This window comes from Trachemys scripta, chromosome 2 (genome assembly GCF_013100865.1).
Source record: "Trachemys scripta elegans isolate TJP31775 chromosome 2, CAS_Tse_1.0, whole genome shotgun sequence".
In the NCBI taxonomy this organism is placed as follows: Eukaryota; Metazoa; Chordata; order Testudines; family Emydidae; genus Trachemys; species Trachemys scripta.
Window position 1 is genome coordinate 15,203,149 of NC_048299.1, and position 24,083 is coordinate 15,227,231.

General features: G+C 43.5%; 1 protein-coding gene and 1 long non-coding RNA gene across 7 annotated transcripts in view; one reads left to right on the forward strand and one right to left on the reverse strand.

Moving 5' to 3' along the window:
* The window catches only part of LOC117872020, a 45,553-nt gene extending 38,194 nt beyond the window's left edge, over positions 1–7,359 (forward strand). The window contains exon 3 of the long non-coding RNA XR_004644385.1: positions 7,119–7,359. This is a non-coding gene — a long non-coding RNA (uncharacterized LOC117872020). The remainder of the gene's footprint in view (positions 1–7,118) is intronic.
* The window catches only part of PRKAG2 (protein kinase AMP-activated non-catalytic subunit gamma 2), a 393,593-nt gene that overhangs the window by 275,208 nt on the left and 94,302 nt on the right, over positions 1–24,083 (reverse strand). For all 6 annotated transcript variants that reach the window (XR_004644380.1, XR_004644381.1, XM_034759959.1 and 3 more), the window contains exon 2: positions 8,373–8,444. Coding sequence is in view for 4 of the 6 variants with exons in the window: in XM_034759959.1 (XP_034615850.1) it covers positions 8,373–8,444 (72 nt within the window). In the remaining 2 variants the exon portion in view is untranslated. The remainder of the gene's footprint in view (positions 1–8,372; positions 8,445–24,083) is intronic.

Sequence of the window (24,083 nt, forward strand, 5' to 3'; positions counted from 1 at the left end):
CCATCAAGGAGAGTGGAAGGAGATTCCTTTTCTGTTAATCTGTCTTCATTTTTTTCAGTATAGAAGCATAATTAAGGTCAAATAACTCTCTGAAAGAGAAGGATAACAAAACCCAAATGTTCCATAAACATCCTAGCCCCTTTGAATGGGAAGAGGGGGAGGGCAATACAGGAATATTTAATAGGAGATGGGCTCAAGGCACAAATTTCAGATCAAAATGTTCCCTAAATTCAGCAGTGTCCAAAATCAGGATATTAGTTTGAGCTCATTTCTAGCCTGGGAATAAGACAATATTTTCAAACCTGAGTACTTATAGTTAAGCATTTAAATCCATAATCAGAAGTTGAATCAAGTGGACTGAATTTTTACAGGTGCTGGGCACCACAAATTCCTTTGAACTCATGGTCAGATGGATGGTGAGAGGGATCATTTTAGCAGCAGTGTTTGGGATAGATTTTAGAGGAGTGATACACATATCCAGGAGGCCACAGAAGAATACTTTGTAGTCTTCAAGACCAAAGTCCAGACAAGTGCCCTAGCTTTTGGGACCAAATGGAATAATCAGATTTTCAGTAAGAAATAGAGGAAAGAAAGCCACAAGATTTGGATGTGAGAGAGGAACGAGAGGCAGGATTGAAGATGAAGATGAAGAGGAGGATGTTGAGTAGTGTTAGCAGTGATGGAGAATGGGGGAAATGATATTAGTTTAGGAGAACAGATTGATTAACTTTGTCTTGGCTGTACTTGCTTGAGTGGTCAGTGAATTATCCAATCAGAAATCCAGAGGCGCCAAGGTGTGGGATTTGGCTCTGAGATCAGGGGTGGAGAACTATGGAGTCCTCAGCATAGAGATGATAGATTAATCTGTGTCTCTAGATAAAGTTGTCCAGCGATAGGGTGTAGATGAAGATCATGTGAGGACCAACAACAGAGCTGTGTTGGACATCTGTGGTGAGAGGGTGAGGGAGGGAGGAGGGGAGACATTAAGAGAGACACTAAAAGAGTGGTCACAGAGAGAATGGGGGTCTAAGAGAACATTGCCCTGAAAACCTAGGGAGAATGGGGTATTGTGGAGAAGGGAGAGAGAAGTAGCTTAAAGAGCAGCAGAAAGGAGGAGGATGGAGTTCAGGAAGATATCATTAGAGTCTTTGGTGAGAGCAGTTTCAGTGGAGTGGAAGGATGGAACCAGATTGGAGGGGATGCCTGATGAAATATGTCTCTATGTTTCTAGATAATCTTATATAGTGTTTTTCATGCTGAAAGAACTCAACATACTTTACAAACGATATTAAGTAGAGAAATCACATTGCCACTGAAGTGTGGCCTTCTCTGGGATGGCACATGAAATTTGTCTGACAGTGCGCAGCAACCCCACCCAGCAGGTGAGGATAGGAAGTGAAGAAGAATATCATATCCAGATGAAACTAGAAGGGGAAGTTTGTTAGGCAGGATGCAGTTACCTGGGCTGAATTTTAGCTAGGGTGCCCAGGTTAACACAGCTCCAGTGAAAAGTGCTAGGACAGAGGTGGCCAAACTTACTGGCCCTCCAAGCCACATACAACAATCGTCAGAAATTCGAGAGCCAGGGCACACCTGGCGGGGGCTAGGGCTTGGGGCTTCAGCCCTGCGGGAGGCCCCTGACAGGACTCGGGGTTTCAGCTGGGCAGAAACCCATGCCCCACCAGCCCGCTGAAAGGCAGAGATCCCGAGCTCCCCCTCCCAGTCTGGTAGATGGAGCATGGGGGAGCATTGCAGGTGTTCCACGAGCCGCATTTGTTAAAGCGCCACACATGGCTCGCAAGCCACAGTTTGGCCACCCCTGTGCTAGGGAGTCTTTAATGACCATTTTACATGTCATCCAAATAGAATAGAGTCTGCAAGGTATCAGTGAGCAATGTATCACACAGCCTCCTCTCTCCATCCTTGCCAATGCTCACAGCCTCAATCCAAGTTTTAGGGACATTAAGCTTAAACTTGGATCTTAAAAACCCTGTGAATATGTGCTCTGCCCCAACTCAGCAGTGCAGGAAGCTTTCCCTTCTTCAGTTAGGTGTTTGGACTTGGCATCTTTGACTTAACATGCTCACTGGCTAAGACAGTCTTTCATTTTGTTTCATTAGACCTCACTTGCGTACGTATTAATTTACATTGTGTTTCCATTGTTTATTTTGATCATTTATCTCTTAATACCTGCTTATCCAGTCTGGATTGAATGAGCCATTGTGTCATGAACCACATGCATATAGACCTATCCGATTCACACTGTGCTTGTTTTCCTGCACCAACATACAATAATGTGAGAGGGTTATCACTGAGAGAAACGGGAGAGTGACATTTGCATCTACATCACAGCCAGACAGATTTTTCAAAGGCACAAATGGGAGTTAGATTCCTACTTGACTTTGAAAGTGTACCTCAAGGAACATAAAGAACAAGAAAAATGATCCATCTAGTCTTGTATCCGGTCTTAAACAGTAGCCAATGCTGGATGCTTCAGAGGGAGAAATAAGAACCTCACAAATGCATCAGACTATTCAATTCTATACCATGGGAGAAATTTCTTCCTGACTCCAGCTGGTGATGCTTTTGTGCCTTGAAGCATGAAGATTGATAGTGACTTGTGACTTATACTAGCAAGGCTAAATTGTTGCTGCTGTTTTTTTTATATAAATGACTCATCCTTTTTGGAAATCTACTAAGCTGTTAGCCTCAGCTATTCTAAGAAGGAAGTACTATTCTGTTGCCCAAAGAAAAGTCACAGGCTTCTATCCCCCTGTGATGGAGTGACACGTATGTGAGCATGCAGTACTGTTATGAAAGAACTCATGGCAGTAATTTCCTTTCATTCAGTAACATGCACTTAAAATGTTCTGCTTCTCCCCCTGGTGCTCAGCTAATTCAGCTGTGTGATCACCACCATTTCCTTCACTCATGTTAAAGTGAATAAAAGATACTGCTGCTTCTGCATACTATTTCAGAACAATTTTCTTTCATATCTGACTAATATTTAAACAGGATACATTGATAAGTTACTTAAGAAATATCTAAACTTTGATTTATTTTTTTTTGCCCCCAATTTTTTGTAGATGCATTAGCACAGGAAGGTCCTGTACTATAAACAAACATTTAAAACTGTATCTTTTATCATTGTTTTGATATTGCTAGATGAGCCTTCGGGGGGAAAACTAATAAAGGTGATACACGAAAAATTGACACTTCACTATTTTACATTCTTAATGGACTTGTCTTTTAGGTAAGATATTAGTGAAATTATCCATTTGCAAGTGTTCTGAAATTGTAGTCTTTGCAGCTTTGTGGTTATGAGTGATGATGAACTCAAATTTATAGAGCTGTGCCTCTGACCCTCACTTCCAGTTAATGTCTTTGGCCATAACCAAATTTAAATTTGCAGTATTCTCTGGATATGCTGTGAATATCAGCTTCCCATGTTAATTGGCTGTTTCAGAAGATATACTTGTGAGCAAAAAGCTATGTGACAGTAATGTCAGCTTAGTCATATGAATTGCATTGTAATATTTCTGTAAAATTAGCAATAGCTTTAAAAAATGTTACTACTTTGAAGATGTTTACGTAGTATACTAAGTACAGTTTTTATTTATATTGTGGTAGTCCCTGCAGGATCAAAGCTCAAGCCCTTCGTGCTATACAAACAGATAACAAAAATGGTCTTTGCCCCAGGGGGCTTACAGCAGTGGTCCCCAAACTGTGGGGCACCCCCCCCCTAGGGAGCTCAGAAGAATTTCCAGTGGGGTCTGGGCCAGCCCCACAGGGCAGGGGACCAGGGAGGGAGTGCCACCTAGCCCTGCTCTGCCCCCAGTTCCGCTCCGGCCCCTACTACTGGCCCTCGGCCCCCCGCTCTCGGCCGCCAGGCCCCACTCTTGGCTCCCGGCTGCGGCTCTGCTCCTGGCCCCAGCCGCGGCCCAGCCATGACTCCGCTCTCAGGCCAGGGGGGCATGGAAACATTCCATTACTGGTAAGGGGGGGAGCGACAGGAAAAGTTTGGGCACCACTGGCTTACAGTCTAACTAAAGGAAGTATTCTCATTATATAGATGCGGGGGACGGAACTCATGCACATAGAGAAAGTGACTTTCTCAAGGACACACAAGGAGTCTGTGACAGAGCTGGGAAGTCCCAGTCAAGTTCCTTAACCATAAGATCATCCTTCTTTTCTGTAGAAAGGAAATGGTCAAGTCCATTACATAGTGCTACATTTAGAATTAATATAAATAGTTCTCTTCTGTCAAAACTATAGGACCTCCCATCAAGACCCACTTCTTCCATGAAGCCTAAATGAAAAGATAGGTTATGGAAGAGTCAGAGATAGCTGAGTGTTTATATTCATGTAAAAATGAATATATATGTATAACAATTGTGTAAATCTGATTGTATTTCTCTCCCTACACCCTCCATAGGTTCCTTGTCATGTTTGATTATAAACTCCTCAGGGCCTGGACTGTAGTTTTATACAGTAACTCCTCACTTAAACTCGTCCTGATTAACGTTGTTTCTTGTTACGTTGCTGATCAATTAGAGAACATGCTCGTTTAAAGTTGCGCAATGCTCCCTGATAATGTTGTTTGGCATCTTCCTGCTTTGTCCACTGCTTGCAGAAAGAGCAGCCCGTTGGAGCTACCTGGTGGGGGCTTGGAAGCAGGGTGGGTCGGCAGCTCCCCTATCAGCTCTCCGCTCCCCTAAGTTCCCTGTACAGCACCTGCTAGCTAGCAGGCTAGCAATTGCCGGGCAGTTCAGCTGTCCCTCCCCCGCTGCCATGTGCTGCTCCTGCCCTCTGCCTTGGAGCTGCTCCCGGGAGCCTCCTGCTTGCTGTGCAAGAGGGGGAGGAGGGGTGCTAATGTCAGGGTGTCCCCTTCACCCTGCTCCTGTACCTCATCTCCACAGAGCTGGAGGGGACACCACAGGGCTCAGGACAGAGGAAGGTTGTTATTAGGAGAAGGGAGGTAAATTGTTCTTGTTAATCTCTGAGGATAGGACAAGGACAAGAAGCAATGGGCTTAAATTGCAGCAAAGGCGGTATAGGTTGGACATTAGGAAAAATTTCCTAACTGTCAGGGTAGTTAAGCACTGGAATAAATTGTCTAACTTGCTCTTAAAAATCTCCAAACACCCATGATCTAGATGCAGGGGACTGGACTAGATGACCTCTCAAGGTCCCTTCCAGTCCCACAATTCTATGATTCTATATATCAGAGTATACTGCTGAGGCTTCAGTCCATGTTGTCTCCCAGTCTCCCCAGCTATTTCATATAGATGTTGAATACATCAGGACTGAGCTTTGTGGGACTCCATACATAAGATCTCTGGAGGTGGGGGAGGGGGGGAAACTAATTGTCTTATCGATGCTCCTGAGTTCCATCAGAAAGGAGGACTTACATTATTTCAAGGAACTCCTGGATAGGCGTATTTGGAGATCAACAGTACGAAGTTCTCCATAAGGGTCTAACAGCATGAATACTGATGTACTTTCCCCTATCTATAGACGAGGGAGAACATTCACCTCATCAACAAGTGCTGCTTCGGTAGCATGTCACACCAGAAGCTTACATGAGAAAGATTTCCAAGCAGTCAAACTGTAGTCCCTGCCCTGAGCAGTGAAGGAGAAAGCTGAGCTGAGATTAACTCCTTGTTCATACGGCACCAGACAGTGAGGAGAGGAAGGATGGTTATAGCTTATTATTATTATTATTAAGTTTAAGCAATTACGGCACTGGAAGGGACTCAGGATATCTGCGTTCTATTCCTAGCTCTGCCAGAGACTTCTTGTGTGATCTTGGGCAAAGCATTTTCAGTCCTTCAGTTCACTATTTGTGCAATAAGGATAATACTTCCCTGCCTGAAAGGGATGTTAGGATGATGCATTCATTAATGATTGTGAGTTGCTCAGATATTATAGTGATGAGTACTACAGGGAACACTTACAAATACATTTTCTAAAAGTGCCTTTACACCCTTTCACAAAGAAGAACAGTCAAATTCAATGAAAAACTTTAAAAGCAGATGATAGTAAGATCTTGTGGATTACTCACCTTTAACTCACTCTACAACCTAGACTGCAAAGGGATTTAAGTATGAAAAGATAGACATCTCTGATTTACTGCAAGTCTCCAAAATGACTGGGACATGGGAAATGCAGACGCTATATATAAAGGAGTCACCTCTTTTTGCATGTGCAAGTCAGATGGATCAGACTGTGACTTCAACCTTGGACAAGGGAGAACCACTTTACCTGAAGTAAATACTAATTTGAATTGTTTGTTTGCTTATCTTCAGCAAAGGCTGATTTACATTTTTATTTAGAATTATATCACATACTACTGACTGATGCTAGGACTAATTCAGTTATGGGAGAGGTCTGCTCATGAAGTGCATGGTAATGGGTAGGATGAGATGCATGTAATGGATTTTAACATATGGTTTATTTCCCATCGGAGACTGGGCATAGTCAGTTGATCTCATTCCATTATGGAGCACAGGTTGAACACAGCTTGAAGTCTAATATTAGGAAGCACTGAAGATGCTAGATTTCAATCAAAAAATCATCCAGTTTATAAAAGCAATTTCATACCTCTTTGAGGCCCAATCCTACAGCTGTTCCATGCATAGAATTTGAAGTCAATGGCAGTTCTGCAGGCTGGGTGACAGCAGAGCAGAGCTGGGCCCAAGTGTTTATAAAATATCTTTACTGGAGCTCCAGAAAGAAGACATGGCTGCTGGGAAACGTTGTTCCAGCTCTTCTCAAGAAGGTCACTGGCCAGAATGACATCACAAAACTGGTAGGAAAAATTCAGGCACCTCCAAAATGTCAAAGGAGGACTTCAAAGAGGCATCACCCAGCCTTGGGAACGAGTAAGACCACAACAGAAAATCTGGTACATTTTTTTTCAGGATTGACCCTCATATAGTTTTCCCATCATCAAGAGAAAATAGGAGACTCTAGATGGAGAACGCAGTTTTTAGCCAGAAATTACTGCCTTTCACCATCATAAAAATTCAGCGCAAAGATATCACACTATTCAATTTATGCTAATCCACCAAATATATCTCTCTTTCAGTGACTTTGTACATTTTTTCCCCATTCAGTGTCTACATGGGTTCCCTTCCATCCATCTCTCACTCCTGCATCACAGTCTTAGAAGTTCCAACACCGAAAAGAACAAGGCCAGTGACATTAGGATGCTGAACTGCTGATGGAATGGACCAGCTTCTAACATGATTATCCTTTACCCTGAGGTGCAAAATAATAAAGGAAAAAATTGCTGACAAAAGCCAATTTATTTAAGTGTCACTTCTGGATACATATTAATGTCACTAGGACAATATTTGTCATTTCCCCTGCCTTGAGCCACAAAATACAGACACTGTGATAGACTACAAGAGGTCTCATTTAACCATAGAGTTAATATTCTTTGCTTAAGTGTTATTGTGAGTCAGAATAGGCTGTTTTGCAGCTATAGGCTGAATTGGCACTTTTTCGGGGAGGTCTACTCTTCATTCTCCAGACTAGATAGCAGGGCCACACACACACACACCGGACCTACTGCCAGGACTTTGAGAGCCAGGAGACCCCATCACAACTGGTGCCACTCTAAAGGATGTGGAGCTGCTCTATAACAAGTTTTGAATACTATCTTTCTATGTATTTGTCTGACTGTTGGCAAGGAATGTTTGCCAAATTAATATGCTTGGTTTAGTTTAACAGGAGGCTTCTGAAAAAACAAGCAGGAAGGCAAGGGAGTGGATTCCGATAAGATACCTCCAGGGGGATTAAGGGAGAATGCCTGAGCTATTAAGTAGGAAGCTTCCTTGGCTCCCGTTAAATTTTACAGCTTATTTTGCCAATACTGGGAATAAACAGATCAAAAAGACCATAACGAGTTAAAAGGACTCATTGGCCAGAGGTCAGGAAGCTATTCATAGGGAACAGACTGACACCCACAGATATCTGTTTGTTTACTGTACAACACCACACAGCAACGCCTCTCAGTGAATCACAGTAGCTAACCATATTCCTAGGGATAACTGTTGTAATTCAGTGAGCAGTGTTACTGCATTAAGTTAAATTTAATTTGCAGTGTTTATAGCAACAGTGCTGTAGTAGGGACTGGTTTTCTTTCTTCAAAGGAAGTATCACATTAGTACAACAGTGGTGCAGGGCAACCCAGCAGTGGCTCCCTTTATCCCTGGTCTAATTCCATGGACACTGGGGACTTACAGCAAGGGAGAATCTGGGCCCAAGACTTCCAGCCTCTGCAAACCTAAGTAAAATAAAACGTGTTTATACTACCACAAGCACTATGAAATTATAAGGAGGATGAAACCTTTGAAACATCCTACCTTTCGAGAAGCACTTTTGTCTGAGCTCTCCACATCTCCATCCAGGAATGGCATGGCAAATGAGCTAAGATCCTACAGGGGAGAAAAGGAAAATTAATGCTTTACATTAATACCTTTCTCCTGCTTTGCTTTAGGTATTCCTATTGTTCTAGTCCACAGTTTTATTCCTGAAACATACACCAGCATACCACGTACTACTTCACAAGTAAGCTTTAATAACTGCTGAAAAATAAGGGCCCTCTTCAGCACTCCCTGGCTCTGAAGTCAATGGGAGATTTGCTTGAATAAGGTGCAAGTACGAAATGCTTTGCAGGGGCCATCCCCTGAGGCTAGGTCTACACTGGGGGGGGGGGGGGAATCGACTTAAGATACGCAAATTCAGCTACGCGAATAGTGTAGCTGAATTCAACATATCCTTTTCGACTTACCCCGCTGTGAGGATGGCGGCAAATCGACTGTCACGGCTCCCCCGTCGACGGCGCTTACTCCTCCTGACGAGGTGGGAGTACGCGCGTCGATTCAGGGATCGATTTATCCGTCTAGATGAGACACGATAAATCGATCTCCGAGAGATCGATTTCTACCCGCAGATCCGGGCGGGTAGTGTAGACTAGCCCTGAGACTCAGAACCTAGGGCCTTATGCTAGGACTTTCAAAAGAGACTAATGGAGTTAGGTATCGAGATTCCACTGAAATTCATAGATGATATTTGGGATATACACACTTGTTCACCAACACAAATATCTTGCCTCTAGCAGTGACATCGTTATTATTTTTATGCACTATTTAAAGCAATTAACAAGAGAAAACATAGATAATCTGAAAATATGTAACATATGTCTAGGAGAGAGAAGATAGGTTATTTTCCCAACTCCACGCTGTGTCTATGTACTTTCACAAATTAGAGAGGAGCACACGATTGATCAAGTGAAGTGGAACCATAAGACAAGTATGCACGGTCATCCTTAATTAATGAAAACAAACTGCAATTATATTCCACCCCCCGCTGCCTGTTCTATTTAGATCACTTTCCAGTCTCATCATTTAGACTAACACAGGTTTTTTAAAATTAATAATTAAATGTTTTCTGTAAGGCTCAAGTTTACCATCCATCTGATCAGAGAAGTGGGTAATGCACAACTCACACTATATACCTCTCAGTTATTCAACTTTGTGAACAGAAGTTCTGTAATGAGATACCTAACTGCAGTTTGAGCTTTGGATCCAGGGCTGAACAAATATTTTTCCTGATGTAGAACACACACACACACACACACACACACACACACACACACACACCCCTCTCTGCCCTCTTGGGTGTCAGTTCAAATGCAGGCCATTTCAGTAGTGGCTAAAAGTTATCAGCTAATGGCTGTTTGGTGGGTCTTCATCTGGTTCCTTATGTAGAAGTGTCTAAATCACAAGAGCCACCACCAAAATTGGCACCCTTTTTGGAAGTGCCATCAGAGAACCTCTATTCAATCCCTCTTTAACAGAAACACTTGCATTTGTACCTCATCCAATAGCATAATCTTTTTTTTGCAGTTCATAAAAACAACTTGTGATTGAACAGTTTTTCATTAAAAATTAACTTTGTTCTCTCTTTTTTGTTTTTGGAGGTGGTGTTTTTGGGGGGAGAGGAGTTGGGTTTTTTTTTTTTTACAATGAAAGTGTGTGGCAAAATGAGCAGATGGCAGAGCAAACATTGGTCTCATCCCAGATTGCATAATCATCCTAAATTCAAAACATGATTTTTTAAGCACAAACTTCAGACACTCTTAAGGATTGTACCTTTATAATATTCCAGTTATATAACTAACACCAAGTCTGGACATTTTGGCTTTATCCTCTCCATCTCAAAATTCTCCCCACCCCCGTTTCTCTGGCTGGTTTAACAACAGAACTGCCCGTTTTTCCTATAGGACAATTATTGTAGCCTAGTGGATAAAGTGCCTGCATTGCATTTAGAGGATTCTGCATTCAAACCCCAATTGGGGTTGCATTTACACATTCAATATTTGTGTAATGAAATGCAACCCCAACAGCGAATGTGCAAAGAAATGAAACCCCTTTAATATTATCTATTTGTTCAATGAGATACTGGTGTTTCAGTTCTAACTATTTAATAATTAATTACCTGTACCATCCAAATCCAGGCTGTAGTGCAATGTCATGTATACATGCAGCAACTCTACACTAAATATTATTTCAAATTTTCATGGAACTTTGCTAGCATGTGGCCCTTAATATGAACTAAAGAATACACTTTGTAGCTCGTTGTACATTTATTCCATGTGCCGGGCTCCCACTCATGTCAGTGGGACACATTGTCCCCTCTGCTTCCATCGGAAAAGGGGGCTCAAAACTAGTAAATCTGGGTGGACATGCATAGCATAGGAAGAGGTCCCACATCATGCAATTGTCCATCCTGTACTTACCCAAGTCTGTGAAAGCTCCTTTCGGGGTGCAATGATTAAGGCTACGTTTTAGTCATGGATATTTTTAGTACAGTAACTCCTCGCTTAACATTGTAGGTATGATCCTGAAAAATGCTACTTTAAGTGAAACGATGTTAAGCGAATCCAATTTCCCCATAAGAATTAATGTAAATATGGGGGGTTAGGTTCCAGGGAAATTTTTTTCCCCACATATATATATATATATATATACACACACACACATACACATACACACACAGTATAAGTTTTAAACAATTTAATACTGTACACAGCAATGATGATTGTGAAGCTTGGTTGAGGTGGTGGAGTCAGAGTGTGGAAGAGGGTGGGATATTTCCCAGGGAATGCCTTACTGCTAAATGATGAACTATCACTTGGCTGTGCCCTCAACTGTTAACACATTGTTGTTAAATGTAGCCTCACACCTTACAAAGTAGTACAAATGGAGGGAGGGGAGACAGCATGGCAGAGAGAGACAGAGACACACAGTGTGTGTGAGAGATTGAGAAAGAGAGAGAGATGTGAATCGCCCCTTTAAATACACTGACCCCACTAAGTACATTGCCTTTTTAAGTAGATCCGCAAGTTGGAACAGCAGCTGCTGCCAGCAACCTCCCTCCGTCCTGAGCTCTGTCGTGCCCCCTCCCCCATTCTGTGGAGATGGCCCAACGGCATAAAGGAGCAGAGGAGTGAGGGGGACACCCTGTCATTAGCTCCCCTTTTCCTTCCCCTCTCCCCCCCACCCCGCACAGCAAGCAGGAGGCTCCCAGGAGCAGCTCCAAGGCAGAGGGCAGGAGCAGCACATGGTAGTGCGGAAAGGACAGCTGAACTGCCGGCAACTAGTAGCCTGCTGGGCGGCTGCTGCACAGGGAACTTAAGGGAGTTGATGGGGGGTCTGCCGGTCCACCCTGGTTCCAAGCGCCCACCAGGTAGCTCCAACAGGCTGCTCTTTCTGCAAGCAGTGGACAAAGCAGGCGGCTGCCAAACAATGTTATAAGGGAGCATTGAGCAACTTTAAACGAGCATGTTCCCTAATAGATAGTAACAACAAAACAACGTTAACCGGGAGGACTTTAAATGAGGAGCTACTGTAAAAGTCATGGATCGGTCACGGGCAGTAAACAAAAATTCACAGCCCGTGACCTGTCCAGGACTTTTACTAAAAATACCTGTGACTAAAACTTGGGCGGGGGGGCAGGGGCACCGCAGGTGCTGGGGAAGGTGGCCTGGATGCTGGGAAAGGTGACCCAGGACCTCCACTGGTGCTGGGGGAGGGGGCTGGCAGGGGCTCCCTACTCAGCTCCCCCCAAACTGCTGCTGCAGAAGTCACAGAAACCGTGACTTCCCTGACAGACTCACAGCCTTAGCAATGAGCCATGGGCATAGGAGACTGTGGGGTTTCTGGAGGCAGAGCTGGGGGTTGAAACTAAAAACCAGGCCATAGGCCTCTTAAGTTTGCCACCTAAAAACTGTGGCACCTGTATTAATGGCCACTTTTGGAAATCTGAGGCCTAAATGACTTGCCCAGACACCCAGGAAGCCTGTGGCAGAGCGGAGACTGGAACGCAGATCTCCTGAACTCCAGTCCTTTGCCTTAAGCTTAGGCTACAAATCTTAAAATTGCAAAAGGGACGGTACAGCCCTATCTGCAAGAGCAGAATTTCAGTTACCGAATCTAAACAATTACAGCCTCAAAACTTTACAAATAGCAACAAAATTCTCTTGCACTCTTATGCAATAGCGTCCAGTGCCAACCTCTGCATTCACCAAAAAGATCCATCATCCTTGTGGTAGTCAAGAGAAAGTTTTTTGGTTTTTGTTTGTTTTGTTTTGTTTTAACAGAAGCGGGAAAAGTCGCAGTGTTCTCCAAAGGGGAATTTCACACCATCTTAAACAGCAACCATCTTTTCATTGCCATCCCTGCAGCCACTAAATTGTGTCCACACACTTCCCACGGCATACAGACTCTCCCCCAACCATGCTGAATGTGCAGTTAATGGTGAACATGACAATCAAAACCACTGGGCTTGCCAAGAACAAAACACTGAGGACATGTCTACACTGGCAAGTTTCTGTGCCACAAGTTATACCACTTTTATTAAAACGCTGGAATTAAACCGCTGTCCACACTGTGCTCTTTATGACACTGGAGCGCATCCACATTAGCAACGTCACATGATGCAGGTTTCCCAATCCCATTGTTCCATGAGCATCCTGCTATATTGCCAGCTGCTTTTCAACTGAAGTGTGTGTGTCAGGAAGTGTGAGCGAGTGTATGGAGGGGGGGAGAGTGTGTCAGCATGCTGTCTTGTAAGTTCACACAGCATCAGGAAGCAACCAGTCCTGACGCAGGGGGAAGGGGAAACCCTGACATCAGCCCCTGCCTCCCTCCCTGGGCTCTCTGCACAGCAATCTCTCTCTTTCTCTCTCTCACACACACGCCTCTGTGTTCAACAGCACCAGCATTCCACATTAATGGTTTGTTTTGTGTCCCAGAGCAGATCAGCACAGCACACAACGTCTGTCAGAAACGGTGCTTTGAAAGGGGAGGGGCGCATGCCTCCAGGGCAGCCGAGTTCAAAACAATGAGCAGAGCGGTCACTTGAGGCATTATGGGACAGCTCCAGAGGCCAATTACAGCGCAGAAAGCAATCAAGTGTCTACACTGGCAATAGAGCGCTGGAGCTGCTGCGCGAACAGCCTTACAAATCTCGACGAGGTGGGTTTTTTGCCGCGCTGCAACTGAGGAGTTTCTGCGCACTAAGTGGCTCGGCAATGTGTACACGTCTGCAGTTTGAGCGCAAAAAGCTGCTTTACTGCACAGAAACTTGCCACTGTAGACAAGCCCTGAATGGGAGAGGAAAATACATTCTTATTTCAATTAGCAAACAAAAACGAAATTTAGTGACAGATAAGGCTGCATGAGGACACACTCCATCCACTTAAAACCTAAAAAGTATGAAAAAGTGCATTCCTTTCCACCTTCACATTGCCCACATGCTGTTGATAACACACTCCACCACTCAATAAGACTTTCAATTTTATCTCTAACAGATACCCAAAAGCAATACATACAGTACTTCTATTTCAAACTAGCAATCTCACACAAAACCTTAACCTATTTCTCATATAGAATCACAGAAGTGTAGGACTGGAAGGGACCTCAATATATCATTAGTTCAGTCCCTTCACTTAAGACAGGACTACATAATAACTAGACCATTCCCAACAGGTGTTTGTCAAATCTGTTCTTAAAACCTCCAGTGATGGAGATTCCACAACCTCCCTCCCAACCACTGTTCCAGTGCTTAACTACCCTGACAGGGAAATTTTCCTAATGTCCAACCTTAACCTCCTATGCTGCAATTTAAGCCCATTGCTTCTTGTCTTAACGAGAGGTTAACGAGAACAAATTTTCACCCTCCTCCTTGTAGCGACCTTTTATGTATTTGAAAACTGTTCTCATGTGCTCTCTCTGTCTTCTCCAGACTAAACAAACCCAATTTTTTCAATCTCTCCTCATAGTCATGTTTTCTAGACCTTTAATCATTTTTGTTGCTCTCCTCTGGACTTTCTCCAGTTTGTCAACATCTTTCCTGAAATGTGGCTCCCAGAACTGGACACAATACTCCAGCTGAGGCTTTAACAGGGCGGAGTAGAGTGGAAGAATGACTTCTTGTCTTCCTTACAACACTCCTGCTAATACATCCCAGAATGATGTTTGCTTCTTTTGCAGTAATATTACATTGTTGACTCACATTTAGCTTGTGATCCACTATAACCTCCAGATTCCCTTTCCACAGTACATTTCCCATTTTGTATGTGTACAATTGATTGTTCCTTCCTAAGTGGAGTACTTTGCATTTGCCTTAATTAATGTCCTTCAATTTACTTCAGACCATTTCTCCAGAGCATTTTGAATTTTAACCCTATCCTCCAAAGCACTTACAATTCTGCCCAGCTTGGTATGCTCTGCAAACTTTGTGAGTGTACTCTCTATGCCATCATTTATATGCTTTTTTATATAAATTATATCAAAATTAGATCTGCATACTTGACCATCACACATTCCATTAACATGAAAAGTTATTCTGCCTTAACACTGTTGTAGTCACTGTTAACATAATTTAATTTTTATGGTGAATTTTGTATTATGGCAAAAGGCACTCTGGAGGTAGAAAGTAGGAAAATTTATCTGAACTTTACCTCTAGACAAAACGAAAATTTCAGGTAAGTCTGAAGATCCACTACAATGGGTCTTACTCCTGCTTGCAGCTTCCTGGAGGCAGAAATGAGACCTGTCAATCATGGCAGGCTGGGAGTTGCCAGCCTTTGCCATCTACAGATTCCAAAGCTGCTTTGAAGAGCTCATTCCTTTAAACATCAATTCACTTGTTAATAGAAAAAGAATTTCCTATAAACACTTCCTACAACAAAGCAACTTCAAATTTCACCCCAACTACCAGGGAAGTTATATATAAAATCATGCCCATGAAAAACCATGGAGGAGTGTGACAGTTTAACACTCCCTCAAAACTATAATCCTTATGCCAGACGGGTTGGATATAAAGACTTTCGCACCAGAAGCAAGAAAATGTTTGGGTAAGTTCAGATAAATTTTCTTATTTTTCTTTGCAGGAAAGTCCATGGATCCATTACACTGGGATGTCCAATAGCAGTTTCTCACCAGGGAGGGAAATATGGGATGAATGAGGAGATATATATTATTTAATAAAAAAGAAATCAATTACTGAGTGAGCATAATATGCAAAAGCCTTCCTCCAACAGAGGGACTGATGAAAATTGCAAATTTAACCTTTATCCAGTAACGAGAAAAAAGTGACATTAATTGTGTCATGGGGAAGTTTGTACCCCAAATGCACTCAGATACCAAGAACAATTTTTAAACATTTTAGGACCAAAAAAATTATTTAAAATCCAGTGTCATGAAAAAAGTTACATTATCTGTTTTGAGAGAGACTTTTGTTCCCAAAATGCATTCTGAAACTAAGAACAATTCTTTAATGGTTTAGGTGAAAAAAATTAATTCAACTAGCAAATTGAAAGAACTAGCAGTATTTTAATTTAGTGTGAGCGATTTTCACACATCAGCATCAACGTGGAGTGAATAAAATGGTTATCGCATACAAATTCGCTGCTTTCTCCACACGGCTTGTGGCCTCTTTTGGTCAGCTGTGTCCAAATGTAGCAGTGTCCACTGCCAAGTTTCCTACATGCTTCGGAGGTATCTATTTTTTGATGGTAGCCAAGGGATAAGATTGCTGTTTTGATGGGCATGGTGAGATGACAGGTAAGCAAGGATTCTTCTCGTTATATGTACATCTACGAGGCACTCTCCCAGATTGACAAGGAACAAGTGCGCTCTTTGTCTTGGTTGAGTGTTGTGCCAAGCGGGATTGTTGCTGACCCAAATGACAAAACTTGCAATTCCAGCAACATCAAGCATGTTGAAGCAAAGAACCGCTATTTATTTTGCACCTTCCAGGAGCATATTCTTGTTAGATGGTCCATGTGATCAACACCACTTTTAGTATCATTGTAGTAGAGAGTTATGTAGGGTTTCTTTTTATCTCATTCTACAACCCTGTCATGATGCATGATCGATAAAATTATTACTGACTTGCCCTCCTTTGGAATATAAGAGAAATCAGGGTGATTGGCCCAGCAAACCCAAACACTGATGACAATTGTTCTCTGCTGAGATGCGAGTGCATCTCACTGGGTATATCTGGCTTGTTTCATTGGATTATTCCAACATAGGTCAAATTTTCATTGAGCAGGTCTTCAGCAAGCTGAGGACCGGTGAAGAAATGATCCCCAACCACATTTCTTCCAATCTTATGCCAGTGCTGAACAGAAGCTCCTCACTGTCTGAAGACGAACTTGAAAAATCAGCGGAAACACAGTCTTCCTTCTCAGAGCAACTCTCAATACGATCTGGCACAAAGTCATTATCATCCAATACGTTGTCATCACACGATGACTCGCTTTCAGAGTTACGAATCATTTTTATAAGGTCAGAAGCAGAATATTGTGCCTGATTGTTTGCCATCTCAAACTGCGCAACACAGAAAATCCCCTCAAGAGTCTCCTGAGTCTGTACTGTTTGGAGCACAAGACCTAGACAGAAAATCCTCTCAAGCATGAGCGTCGGGTATCGTAGATACGGGAAGGCGTTGCCTTCACAAACAGCCTGACGTCCCCCCGCCCATGCTCTTCCCTGGGGCAGTCAGGCTGAGGGCTGCGGTGTGCCCCCAGGGTCACGCCACACCACCTGTCCTCCCAGTGCTAGGGCCAGGGCCGCTCCGCCTGCCATGCCGCCTGCCCGGGGATGGAGGTGCTCCGGCCGCGTTGCCTGCCCACCCGCCCAGCGCTGGGGCTGGTTGCTCAGCCGGGGGGAGGGGAGGTATGCCTTCAGGGCAGGGGGGCTGGCTGGCCAGGCATCAGGCCACACTGCCACAGTGGGGGGGGAGGGGGCCTGGGGGCACTGGTCAAGGGCCAGCGGCCACAGTGGGAGCTGGGTTCCAGTGGGCGTGGAACGGGCAGGGCATGGGACGGAAAGGGCAGGGCTGGGGGGCTAGCGTCCCCAAGCCAGGGGTTCACCCACCACCCATGCTCTCAAGAGTGTTAGGTGAAGAGAGCCAGCATCAGTCCATTCTGTGTTGAGGATACCGATCAAGCCTGGATTTTAAGGGGACAATGTCCCTGGAGTACCTTCTACCTTAAGGTTACTGGATACAACAACCATGGTCTTTGCAATGCATTATGAATAAGCATATGCTAACTATTACAAGACAAGATACTTTTGTCAACCTGTCTGCAATAGCTCATGAGCATGAGTGCCAAACTCAGGGCAGACTGTCAAGAAGCAGGGCACAAACCACAAATTGGTTGTGGATAGTTCTCTGAAAACATCCACTCAGTGAACAAAGAGAACAATTGATTGCCATCCTCTTTATAACAGCCCTTATCATATATGAAGATTATCAGGTCCCCCTTCAGTGTTCTTTTCTCCAAACTAAACATACTCAATTTTTTTAAACTTTCCTCATAGGTCAGGTTCTCTCCACCAGATTTTCTTCAATTTGTCCATATCTGTATTAAAGTGTAGCACCCAAAATGGGACACACTACTCCATCTGAGGCCTCACCAGTGGTGAGTAAAGCAGAACAATTGCCTCTTGTGTCTTACATACAACACTCCTATTAATACACCCTAGAATGACAGCCTTTTTCACAACTGCATCAAATTGTTGGCTCATATTCAATTTTGGGTCCACTGTCACCCACAGATCCTTTTCAGCAGTCTACTGCCAGCTAGCTACTCCACATTTTGCAGCTGTCCATTTGATTTTTGCTTCCTACGGTTAGTACTTTGCCCTTGTCTTTACTGAATTTCATCTTGTTGCGTTCACACAAATTCTCCAGTTTATCAAGGTCCTTTTTAATTCTAATCCTATCCTCCAAAGTGTTTGCAACCTCTCCCAGCTTGGTGTCATCCACAAATTGTACAAGTATACTCTCAAGTCCATTATCCAAGTCATTATTAATAATACCGAACACTATCGGACTGAGGACTGACCCCCCACAGGATCCCACTAGATATGTCCTCCTAGTGTGCCAGTGAATCATTGATCATTATAACTAACCACATTATAGTAATTTCATCTAGGCCACATTTCCCTAGTTTGCGTATGACAATGCCCTGTGGCACTGTCTCAAAGCTTTACTAAAATCAAGATAAATCGCAGCTACTGCTTCCCCCCATCCACTAGGTCGGTAACCTTGTCAAAGAAGGAAATTTGGCATGATTTGCTCTTGACAATCCATGTTGACTATTAGTTATCTTATTATCCTGTGGAGGCTTTCAAACTGATTGTTTAATGATTTGTTCTAGTACCTTTCCAGGTATCTAAGTAGGCTGACTGGTGTGTAATTCTATGGGTCCTCTTTGTTACCCTTTTAAAATACAGGATCTGTGTACACTCTTCTCCAGTCCACCGCAACCTCACCCACCCTCCATGAGTTCTCAAAGATAAAGGCCAATGATTCTGAGATTGCTTCAGCTAGTCCCTTCTGTATTCTAGACAGAATTTTGTCAGGTCTTGCAGACTTGAATACATCTAAATATTGTTTAATCTGTTCTCTCTCTATTCTGGCTTGTGCTTCCCCCACTTGTTGTTAACATTGTGTTGAGTATCTGGTCATAATTAACCTTTTTAGTGAAGACTGAAGCAATATAGGCATTACACACCTCAGTCTTCTTGATGTCATCAATTATTAACTTCCCTTTCCTGCTAGGTAGTGTAATTCACACTTTCCTTTGTCTTCCTCTTGTTCCAAGTACATGTATAGAACCTCTTCTTGTTGTGTTATGTCCCTTGTTAGATATAACTCATTTTGCACCCTAGCGTTTTGATTTCGTCCCTACATGCTTTGATTTTGAGCTACTCTTTTGTACTCATGTGCAGCAATTTGTTCATGTTTCCTCTTTTTGCAGAATTCCTTTTTGATTTTCAGGTCTTTAAAGCAGGGCTGGCTTTAGGCACCAGCAAAGCAAGCAGTTGCTTGGGGTGGCACATTTGCAGGGGTGCAAGAATCCAGCATGGGAGCTGAGAACCAACAGGGGGCCCTGGGAGCTGTAGTTCCTTGGTTAGCTCCCTGCCTATAGAGCCAGCCCTGGAGCAGGGAAAGAACTACATTTCCCAGCATTCCCTCGGCCACTAGCAACAGGAAAGGGAGGGGGAAGGAGTATGGAACTGAAACCTGCAGCTTGCTGTGAATGGTAGGGACAGAGCCAACTCTAGTTTTTTTGCCACCCCCTAACCCCTGTGTTGCCCCAGCCCTGGACTCTCCCCTGCCCAGACCCTCTGCCACCCCAGCTCTGGCCCCCACCCGCACCTCCTGCTGCCCCAGCCCTGGGCTCTTCCCCCCCCAACCCGGCACCCACATATCCTGCCGCCCCAGCCCTGGACTCTCCCCCAAAGAAAGAATTGGGTGGACTAAATGGACAGTGCACCTCTCTATCTGAAGCCTAGCAAGGGAGGTACGTGGATCCCACTAGAATTTAAAATGAAAAGTAAGGGAGGGGAGGCTCTACTAAGCTGGGCAGCTTTAGATACAGTACCAGGCACATAGGAGGATTTCCACTTCTGAGCCATGGAAGCAGAAACTGACTTTTCTTTTCCAGATTTAGCTAATATTCAGAAAGGGAATCTAGCACCTGCCTTCCAGATTCGAACACCCTCAAAATTCAGGAGTGCTCAAGCTCAATTTGGGCAGCTGTTACTTCATTTCTCCCAAATCAAATATACTGATCCACTGTAACTTGCTGTAGAAAAAGTAGAATAAATTAAGCAAGAAATGCTTCCCAGTGGTTATTAGGACTGGAATTGCTATTTTCAACAGCCATTGCTTTTTTTTTTTTTTTAAGTTTTAGTTTTATTTGTTTAAAAGGAAGACAGTGATAGTGCATTGGCAAATTCCCCATAGAAACAAAGACTGGAACAAAAGAATAATAAAGGCACCTCAACTTTTCCTCATTTATGTAGGACAGTCTTATAATATGCATCCAGATATCCTCCAATCACACAAGCTGAAAATTGTTCCACTTTACTGCAGTTCTGTAACCATATGGGAACCAATCCTGCCTGTGTTCTGTGCACATCCAAAATTCCTGCTAAATGACCCGCTCTGGGAGCGAGTTACCAGTGACCCAGGGCTGGGGTGGCAGGAGGATGCAGTTGGGGGGAGGAGGGGAGAGCCCAGGGCTGGGGTGGGGGGCAGCAAAAAACCTAGAGCCGGCCCTGCTTTAAAGAGCTCCTGATGCAGCTATATTGGCCTCTTACTACCCTTTCTAGATGTGCATTACTGCTCTGCCAAGAGCATTCACTTAAAACTTTTTTTTTTTTTAATCAGAAATTTGAAGGATGTGATCTGAGATTTTCACTTCTCTGCTAACTATGCTTACTAACACACTATGGCTCTCACTCTTCATTGCCTTGCATCTTGTCTAGTAATTGCTACCTGAATGAAGTGGGTGAACAGACCACCATTCTGCGTTAAGTATTTGGCACCCCTTTGCATTGGTGACTGCAAAGGATGCAAAGCAGTGGTGAATCAGGCCCTAGATACGGCTATACAAGAGCTAGGTATTATTACCCAACCAGGAACAGACACTTTCCGTGAGGACCTTTACCCATGCTAAGCTAGCGCTTCAGGACGGAGAACATGCCCTCCTGTTTTCTGGATTTCTCCTTTAATAAAAGCAGAAAAGGCAACTTGATGCAACCTCAGAGTGCAGAAAATGGGCCCAATTTTTTAAGGTGCCACTGAAATCCAGCATTCTGCAGGATCAAACCCTGACAGAGCTCTAAGAATCTACCTAGGTGATGTTCTTATCTCACATATTTTCTGGACACAGATAACCCTGAGTATTCCTCTAGATTTAGGAGGAGCAGGGTTTCTGTTAACTTCAGTAGGCAAATACTCTTGTTCCCAATCATCGGCTTTACCCAACCATCAGCATATTTATTAGGAACGGCCTCTGATTGCACAGTCTATTGATTAGACTCTCCATTAGGAAGAAGTGATCAGGACACAGGCAGTTAGCAGACATGCTAGCGCTACGGTCTTAATGCCTTGAGATTCTCAATTTGAGGAAGGGTTTGGATTCCACACTCCTACCAAGACCAAATGAATGACTCAAGTTCTTGAGGACAAGGAGCACATTTCTACAGATCTGACTTGATGGAGGGATTTCTCTTTCAGAACTAACCTTTTTAGAAACCCTGCAGATCTCAGAAGACATCACTCCAATGACTATTATTTAAGTTACAATTCAGACTTGATTCTAAATCTGTGTTATTAGGAGTCTTGCACACACAAATCTTTGCTTCCAGACACAAAGCTATTATTTTGCTTTTCATTAAGGACACAAAATGTGGATGATTTGAGAATTTTTGGCAATTTGGAGAGATGATTTAATGGCTGCCTGTACCCAGTGCTCCCTGATTTTCTGGGACCAGTGATACCAAGAGGACTGTCTGCATTTAATCCACGCCTAAGACTATCCAGGAAACATCTGCAAAGTGAAGTGACCCATCACATTTTAATCTAATGGTTTGTAGATTATATCTTAATCTGAAAATAGAGCAAAGGAGTTATTACATTTACAGGCCATTTAGAATATCAAGTTTGGTCATGGGCAAGGACAGGGAGAAGGTATTTTTTTACATAATATGCCAAAACAATTAAAATATACCCATGATTGTACAATTCTTAACAAATAAAGGCACAGGGGAGTTGAAATGGACAGAGATTTCTACTCATATTTGTTAGGCTTCCACTCTGAACACAGCACTGAGCCTTGCTGTGATATTCTGTTCCTTACGGGTACGGTTATTCATTCCCTCCCCGCTCCGGGGAATTTAACAGAAGTGTGTGTTCTGGAAGACAGAGTGATAAATTATACTGAGACTTTAGGATTTTGGTTACTAAGTCTCAGTATGACTCAACGAGTGGGCAGTGACAGATGCGTAATGCTTGTTACATGCACAGAAGCCAGGTTTGTACTTCGCAAGGCTTGGCTGATTTAATTTCTCATTTCTCTTAAATTTTTTAAAGGATGTTCATAATAAAAGGGATCAAGTGGAACTGGATAGCTGGAGCCGGTGGAAATGAGATATGGAGACTTTCATCTCTATGTTCCTGGCTCCAATCCAGCCCAAATCTTGGTGCCTGAAAATCATTAACACCATATAATGACTATTCAGTGCCCTCTGTGAAATTAACTTGGTGGCCTTAGGACAGTTCCTAGAGGATAAGCATTCGCATCAGAAAATCCTCACCACAACTCCCTTTCTGGGCATCCTAAGCAAATAGGCAAAGGATGAAATGGCCATGGAAACTGAAGCTAGCTATGCACTGCCACACCCATTCCTGTACCATGCACAGCCTGGGTGCCTACTGCTTTTCTTGGTTAGATCTTTGATAATACTGAGCCCCTCCCGTCTTCGGAGTTTGTAGTACTGGTGGAACCTGACTGAAAATACAAACCACATTAGAACAGAAATGCCAAGATATTTCCCAGAGAACGGTTGACCAAAATAGTTTGTGGAGCGGTATGGGGCCTCATGCTGGTAACCCTGTCAGTCTCGGCACACCGAGAAAAGGATCACTTCCAAATCACTAACATCTTGTTCTTCTAGAGACTGATCCTGACAGGTGCTGAGCACCAGCAACTTACACTGAATTCACTCCTCGGGATCAGGCCACATATGAATTGCATCAACAGAAAGCCCTATAGAGATTTGTGGGATTTTTTTTAATATCTCAGGCATATGGATTCTTTATACCCATACCTCCAGTCTTTACGGGAACACCCCAGCTCTATCTTCTGAGTCACCTGGTTAACCACCTTGTAAAGAAACCAGCAGCAACAGCCATACTGAACACTCCCATGGAAGGGTTGGGAAAGAACCAGGCAATAGATTCTGGAGACTGGGTGGGCATATTCTGAAGCACGAGCTCAGAGGTGGGGCTGTGTGTAGCACGTTCCACTCTGTACAGACCACCATTTATTATTTATTTATATGTTTTGAGTTAACCGGCAAAAAAAATGCCCAGAGTCCTTGAGACAATATGGAAATATTATGAATAATGTTGCCCTACTCCTAAAGCTCAACAGTTAATAGAACATCACTTGTGGCTCTCTGACAGGATATGAGAAAGAACCCCAAGCATGTGACAGCCTGTTTATTGGTTCTTTCACAAAGGGAATCATACAGTGCTATGACTGTTGTCAGAGTATAGATTATTATGGCAGATGGACAACCCAGCTAAAGCATAAATTAAAAAGAGATAGAGCGCACAAGAGAGAAAGAACACAAAACTGTGAATATTCCTCTTCCTCCCGGGCCTTCCCACACAGCTGTGATGCACCACTCACCACTCCAGATCAGACTCCTGCACTTGCTCTGCTGGGGTTGGAACTTGGCCGCCACTCACAAGCTGCAACTTGTACAAGCAGTAGCCGGCGTACTGACCAGCAGAGGCAAGTACCAACACATCACACCATTGCTGCATTATCTACTATTTCCAGCCTCAATGTAAAGTCCTATTTCTGATCTTCAGAGTCCTTTCTGTGTGGTAGGACTATATTAGATTGCTTATCCATCCAGAACCGAGCTATCAGTATTATTATTATCTACTACTCCTGGGGGAATTCTGTG